The sequence below is a fragment of the Triticum aestivum genome, chromosome 6A, assembly GCF_018294505.1.
Source record: "Triticum aestivum cultivar Chinese Spring chromosome 6A, IWGSC CS RefSeq v2.1, whole genome shotgun sequence".
In the NCBI taxonomy this organism is placed as follows: Eukaryota; Viridiplantae; Streptophyta; class Magnoliopsida; order Poales; family Poaceae; genus Triticum; species Triticum aestivum.
The window spans coordinates 582426690-582434449 of record NC_057809.1 but is presented as its reverse complement, the minus strand read 5'-3'; the positions used below and the strand labels follow the sequence as shown (position 1 = coordinate 582434449).

At 52.6% G+C, this 7760-nt stretch overlaps 1 protein-coding gene across 1 annotated transcript; it reads right to left on the bottom strand.

Annotated features, from left to right (window-relative positions):
* Positions 1–1665: 1665 nt before the first annotated feature.
* On the bottom strand, positions 1666–2628 carry LOC123131139 (pathogenesis-related protein PRMS-like). The gene has a single exon (XM_044550882.1). It carries the CDS (start codon positions 2576–2578, stop codon positions 2039–2041), a length of 540 nt encoding a protein of 179 aa, XP_044406817.1. The 5' UTR covers positions 2579–2628; the 3' UTR covers positions 1666–2038.
* Between the last annotated feature and the right edge of the window lie 5132 nt (positions 2629–7760).

Here is a 7760-nt window from a genome sequence, read left to right as displayed (position 1 = left end):
ATACGAGCTCCCGGAAGCATCCTAGCGAAGCAACCAAACTAGCCCATACAACCTGTTTGGTTTGTGGGAATTAGGGATGAGGAACATAGTTGAGGAGTGAGGATGTTAAAAGTGCACTTATTAGTTAGAGGGATTGGGAGTTTAAGTGGGAAGAGAAATAGGAATTAAGGAAGTCAACTTCCATCGATTTCGTTTCATGGGGGGCTGTTAATCCGTAAGAAGATTTTCATCCCGAATTAATTCCCAGCATGTATCAACGAAGGGGAAAAAGGTTAAACTCTATTTTCCATGCTTAATCCCTTCGGAAACTTCCTCGTCTAAATTCCTATTCCCTGCCCAAAATTTACCAAACTGATTGGTAGTATGGTGTGCTATTGTGCGTGAGTGTATCTTACCCACAGCCAAAATAGCGTTGGCTGGATGGACTATGTCCTCAAATGACTCGCCCTTTTATCCTTTTTAGGGTTTTTTCACCAAACATTACCCAGCTAGCCGTGGACTGATGTATGCACACATGCATATTTTTTGTATGAAATCAAGGTAGGGCGGCCACCCTACCTTGCCCTGCGGGCAGCTCCACCCAAGGCTCACTATCCTTTCACATACTTGAGGCGATCGTGGTCTGTGGGCGGTCCCCTATGCAACATGAGCTTCAGGAAGTCGGGTCGTGCGACGTTGCAACTCAAGGCTAACTGGTGGTATGTAACACTGTGGAGAGTAGAAACACAACACAAGCACCAAGCGACACACTTAACTAGCGTGGACAGCAATTTTTCCCATCCTCCCCTCGATCTGCGGGGCTACGTAAACAATACACAAGAACCAAGCACACAGACACACACTCACACACACAGAGATGGCACTAGGAAGGAGAAAGGGGCAATGACTGACTAACAAGAGGGGACACCCACACAAAATAATCTAAAGAACTTACCATACCCCATTTCTAGCAAGTATAATAAGCAACGAGACATAGTCATGAAAGCCAAAAAACAAATTGGTTAAATAATGAAATATGAGTATGTAAAAGTTGATGGACCAAATGGATTAATTAGGATCATACACCTTGATGCCTCACACAACTTTCCTCGTGGTTTGAATTGGTTGATGATTTGAAACATGATTTTAAAGAAATGGGATTATTTTAGAGAAATGAGATTTACATCATAAGCATTGTGTAATGTTAATAAAGGGGAGGAAGACTCGAAGATCATCAGCAAAGAAGGTGTTGGCAATATAGACAACCTGAGCATGTTGAAAGATGCACGGTGGTGTGCTTTGCACCTCCTTTTCTCCTCTGACGAAGAAAGTTAGTTATTACCATATGTAAAAGGAGAAAAAAATATGGAACTTAGTACTCCTAATCATATATAATTGGTGACTGATCGTGCGATGGCTGAACGTCTTCACTTTCGGACATGGTGTTTTTCCTCTTTGGTGCCGCTACGAGCACGAATCCCACATACGGCATATGTGTGGAGCACCTCCCATCTACTCCAAATGAGTATCGTGCATGCAAGATTACAAGTAATCACAAGAAAGAGATTTCCAATATGAATTCAACGATTTCAATTGTGGGACAAAGCATGAATTTGGGCAGTTGAAATGCACATCGATCATATTTAGAAACGGGAGATTATTACTTTTGCATGATACGTACTAAGATTTCATATCTTGAAATGCACCATAACAATAGCAAAACAACATTAAACTTGTCACTGTGGAGTTTATTGTGACTGATTTACAAAAATTCGAAGTGACCGAGAATTAGCAAATGTAAACTATAGCTTATAGTATAGTTTTTAGGGTTGGAAGAGTATGACAGTTTACCAAATGTCATGCACAAAACTCATGACAAAGCATTAACCTCTTTACTCTCACCATAACATGATGTAGTAAATCAACTAGCACGTCGTAATAACTAATAAAATATAATAAGTGAGTACGTAATAAACTGCAAAACATGGCAAGACGACTTCACTCAACCAGAAACACACGCGGCACGAGACGGCCGGCTTGACGGGCGAGATCGACGGGATCAGAAGGGCCTCTCGCCAAAGACGTTGCCCAGCGGCGAGTAGTGGCAGGTCATGAGCGTGGTGCCGTCGGCGCACTTCACGGAGGCGCACCCGACGTCCGTGTTGCCCTTGGACATCACCTGCTTGAACTGCGCGCACAGCTTCCCGGCGGCGCAGGCGCCGGACGCCAAGTCGAAGTAGTTGGACTGCTCCGCCCACGCGGCCACCGCGTCGCTGGGCTGCCACGCCTTCCCGGCCTCGCCGAAGCCGCGGAACACGTTGACGCCGCCGGGCATCGCCGCCGACGCGGCCGCGCAGTTGCCCTTGAACCGCGCCGCCCAGCGCTCCGCCTGGTCCGCCAGCCCGCTGCTCCACTTGAGCGGGCGCTGCTCCTGGATCGCGCGCATGTGGTTCTGCGGCACCACGAACTGCTGCGCCAGGCTGATCTGGATCTGCAGCAGCTTCCGTCCGGCCGCCTCCGCCGGGGCCGGGGCGCACGAGAGCAGGACGATGGCGGCGAGCGCGCCCAGCCAGCGCCTTGTGGTGTACTCCATTGCCATGACTAGTGTCGTCGACCTAGCTTAGCTATACTGTCTGTCTAGTCTGCAAACTCGGCCACTGGTTAATTAACTGGAAGCTGCGAGCCTGGCCTCTATATATACACATCAACCGGGGCTAATTAACTGGAACCTACAGCTACAGGTCAATTACACGACGCAGTTGTCAGATTGTAACAATTTTTTTACATGCAGCTAGTAACAGCTCGACGACTTGGGAGATCTACTTACTGATCGCGCGGTGCCGTGGAGATCGATCGACCCATGGATGGAATCATTTCATGTGATGGGGCACGTACATTGAGGGGGCCATGCGGCTTCGGGGCGGGGCTTCTTGTTTGACTTGGGAATAGTTTAGCTTGGCAGCAGTGTACGTACTCACATTCGGGATTTATTTTGAGTTTTCAACAGGTCAGTACGTACATCTGAGGAATGAAATCGACCGACGGTGTCTGCAGGTCAAAGGATCATTCATTCACTCGGGATGGAGATGGAGCTTGCCTGCCCCGGAAGTAAACGGCCGGCCACATCTAGGATCGAGGGATGCCACGAACTTTCTCAGTGGCACACATCACATGCCTTCATGTGGGTGCGCGTGCGAGGCCACTGTCTAGGATCGAGGGACTTGCTAGTAGATCCGTGCGCTCCAGCCGTTCACCCAAGGGTTCGTTTGCTCTACTTCGGTATTATTAGAGCATGTTGCTGGGCAGCAGCCCTAGTTTATGTTCATGTTGTCTTCGTAGAAATGATGTTATGTAGCAGGTTTAAAACACTGTGACTGTCGGATGCTTGATGGTTTCTATAATGGAAATCGGAGGGGAAACCCCTTTTTGCTCCAATTTTTTTTATTAGAGCATCTACGGTGGGACTTAGCAAATTCGACCCCTCAAACATCTGCAAACGTGACTGGCCGCTAGATGTGGGTCCTCTTTTGGAACATCCGCGGCTTCGTCCATGACGGCCAGCGTCGCCAGCTCGTTGAGTACATGCGTGACGAGCACATCGACATCATCGCCATTCAGGAAACCATGCGCATGAAATTTTCTCTCCCCGAGTTAGAGCGTCTTAGCCCCCACCTCTTCGCCTGGCACTCGCTCCCTTCTAGTGGGACCATGGGGTACTCGGGACGCATCCTTAGGTGTGAAGGATGCCACCTTTGAGGTTGGCGGTATGGACCGAGGCGAGTTTTTCGTTAGCATGGAGCTCTTCGAAAGGGCGCTCAACTTCAAGTGGGAGGTTGTCATTGTCTATGGACCGGCGGACCACCGCCGCTCCCCGACCTTCCTCGAAGAGCTACAACGGAAGGTCTCCGCCTCCACCTTCCCGGTGGTTGTTGGAGGTGATTTCAACCTCACCCGCTCTCCCGATGAGAAGAATAACGACCGGATCAACCGCCCTAGGATGCAGATGTTCAACGACTGCATCGCGGATCTCGGCCTACGCGAGCTTGAGCGGACGGGTGCTAGATTTACCTGGACTAACTGCCAAGCCGACCCGACGGGGTCCGTCCTGGACCGCGTCCTAGTCTCCCCGGAATGGGAACTTAGATGCCCCTTGGCTTCGCTCCATGCGATTACCCGGATTGGGTCAGACCACGTCCCTTTCCTCCTCTCCACCGCCGACTAACGCCCTCCCACCCTGCCTCGCTTTAGGTTCGAGCTCTTCTGGCTCAACCAAGCGGGCTTCAGGGAGGCGGTCGCAACCAAGTGGACCTCTGCGCGCTCCTCCCCCCACCGGTCCATGTCGGCTGTGGACTCTTGGCAGTTTTGCGCCAAGCTCGCCCGCCAATTTATGGAGGGGAGGGGCGCTAACCTTGGCAGGGACCTCCGGGAATGCAAAAAAGCCCTCCTATCTGCCATCCAGGCCTTGGACTCCCGCGCGGACACTTCCAGGATCTCCCCGGATGAGTGGATGTTGCGATACGATCTTGAGGATCAGCTCGCCACCATCTATACGGATGAAGAAGCATACTGGAGGCTCCGCGGTACCCAGTGATGGGTGCTGCAGGGCAACGCTAATACGGCATACTTCCAGGCGATCGCGAATGGGCGGCGACGTCGGAACTCCATCCACTGTTTGTGGGATGGTGATTCCGAGCTCGTTGGCTTCTACAAAGCCCTTTTCTCCCCCACCCTTCGGGGTGGGTCGCTCTGGCTACCGACATCTGGTCAGGCACCCAGCTTGTGTCTGATGCGGACAATGCCGCCTTAGTTGCCCCATTCTCCGAGGAGGAGGTCCTTGCGGCGATTAAGGGCATGAACGCCTCCTCAGCGCCGGGGCCGGATGGACTGCTAGTGTCCTTTTTTAAAGCATTCTGGTAGACCATCAAACCTGAGGTCATGGCTCTCTTCGACGAGTTTTTCTTGGGGACCATGGATCTTGGGCGCCTGAACTATGGGGTTGTCACTCTTATCCCCAATGTTCCGGGCGCGACGGACATCCGCCAATTCCGACCTATCACTGTGATCAATGTGATATTCTGGATCCTGGCCAAAGGGTACTCCAATAGGGTGACCCTGCTAGCCAACTCGATCACTCACCCCAATCAGTCGGCTTTCATTTAGGGTCATTTTATCCTGGATGGGGTGTTGGTCTTCCACGAGGTCCTTCATGAAGTCCGCTCCAAGCACCAACAGGCAGTCTTCCTGAAGCTCGACTTCCATAAAGCCTATGACACTAGTCACTGGCCCTTCCTTCAGGAAGTATTACTCCGCAAGGGCTTTGATGACCGTTGGGTGACCAGAGTTTTGCAGCTTGTCTCCCGCGGTCGGACCGCTATTAACATTAATGGTAAGATTGGCCCCTTCTTCCCCACACTATGTGGGGTTCGCCAAGGCGGCCCTTTCTCACCGTTCCCGTTCAACATGGTGGTTGACGCTCTTGCGGCCATTCTTGACAAGGCCAAATCGGCCGGTCACATTCACGGCATGGTACCACACCTAGTAAGAGGGGGTGGGGTCTTCCTCCTCCAATATGCCGACGACACCATAATAATGGTTGAGGGCTCCGCGTCCGATATTGCCAACCTGAAGTTTCTCCTCCTATGCTTCCAATAGATGTCCGGTCTTACCATCAACTTCGATAAGAGCAAAGTGATGGTTATGGGATTCCCCCCGAAGGAGGCCCAGGGCATTGAGGACCGGCTTAACTGCTGCCTGGGTTCTTTCCCCACAACTTATCTGGGGATCCCCATTAGTGACTCGCGCCTCACCGTAGAGGACCTCCGCCCTTCCGTGACCCGAATGCAAAACCGGGTCAAGCCCTGGAAGGGCCGATGGCTCTCGAAGGCGGCGAGGGTAATCCTCATCAACTCCTCGCTGGCTAGCCTCCTCTGGTTCCTTCTGAGCTTCTATAGACTCCATGAGACGCTTCACCAGGAGGTGGCCAAATATCAGTCCAGGTTCTTTTGGGCTGGCGAGGGGGACAAGCAAAAATACCATATGGTGAGCTGGCCTGACATTTGCAAACCCAAGGACCAGGGAGGTCTGGGGATTTTGTCTTCCCGTCGCATGAACATTGCTCTCCAGACCAGATGGTTATGGTGTATCGCCAACGGGGAGGGCGGCCTCTGGCTTACCATCATCCAGAATAAGTATCTACGGGGCCAACCTCTAGCTTTCTGGCAGCGCTCTAGGGGATCCTAGTTCTGGCAAGCTATGATTCAGCTTCTTCCCGTGCTCCAAATTGGCACGTCCATCTCTGTGGGTTCCGGGTCCTCGACCCTGTTTTGGTTCGATCACTGGCTTGGGGATTCCCCTCTGGCCGCCCGCTTCCCGGGCTTATTTGCCATTGCGGCTGACCCCCTGATTTCCGTCGAGCGGGCCCTTATTGACTTAGGGCGTCTCGCCTTTCGGCGCCCCTTTGGCCCCCGGGAGGTTGACGCGTGGGACGCCCTTCTACAGGACATCGCTCTCTTGCCGATGGATGTAGAGGGCGTCGCTGACTCCATGACGTGGCGCCTGGAGCCCTCGAGATGCTTCTCCACGAAGTCTCTGTACGTTGCCATCGCCCCCTCGCTGGCCCCTGAGCCCTTTAGCCTGATCTGGGACATTCGCCTCCCCCTTAAGATCCGGATATTCCTCTGGCAGTGGATCCGGGGGCGTCTCCCCTCTGGGGTTGAAGTCCGCAAGCGCAATGGCCCTGGGGACGGGATGTGTCCCCTGTGCGCCACGGTTGAGGATTCGAATCACATTTTCTTCAACTGCTCCACGGCCCAGTTCCTGTGGTCGTGCTTCCGTGAAACGGTCGGCGGACAATGGTGCAATACCAACTTCCCCGACTTACTCGCGGAGATCCATGCCTCCTCCCCGCGTTACCGCCATATTAGATGGCTATGCATTGGGATCCTTGCGTGGACGCTTTGGAATATTCGCAACAAGCTTATTATTCAGAAAGTGCCTCTGCGACGTGCGACTGACGCGATCTTCAAAATGTGTGGCTATTTGCAGCTCTGCGGCCGCTTAGCCGCCCCCAGGACCGGAGCGTCATCAACACCCTCCTCACCGACCTTCGATCGATGGCCTTCCACATGGCGCCCCTGCTTCCGCCACCGCCGCCGGAGCTGGATTAGGCATGCTTTGTTTGTGGCAGTCTTTGCGTGTGTCCTTTTGTTCTTAGGGCTTGTTGAGTTGTGCCCTCAGCATTAACCTTACTGCTACATTATCTGTGTGTGTGTGTGTGTGACTTTGAGTGTGTCTGTGTGTGTGTGAACATTGTCGGATATTTGGCTTGGGCGGTTTGATTTATATATAAAGCGAGGCGAAAGCCTTTTTCGGTAACGTGACCGGCCGCGTCGGTGGACAGTGACCGATCATATCTCAAATAAATGATTTCACAACTGGATAGCTTAAATTAGAAATGTCAAATTCATACTATTACATGCAATGTAAACCTGATCTTAAGCAGAGCTCGTCCGACTCTGACGTGCCCATGTCTGCCGCCTGGCTGCGCCCCTCAGAGTGTTGGTCTGGTCGCCCGCGAGGTAGAGTAGGACACAGGACACGACCCGGCTCACAAGACTCAAGGTGCCGCCATCTCCCATGCCCTACTCTTCCTCGTTGGAGCCCGGAACCCTAACGGTGCTGGTGGACGTGAGATCAATGATGAATATGTCATGGGAGGAGCCGAAGACATCCACCACGACGCGGTTGCAGCGCTCGAGGTTGCAGGCCATCCGTCAAGGAGT

Coding starts and splice junctions, on each gene's coding strand:
- LOC123131139 (XM_044550882.1), bottom strand. CDS start 2,578: ATGGCAATGGAGTACACCACAAGGCGCTGGCTGGGCGCGCTCGCCGCC.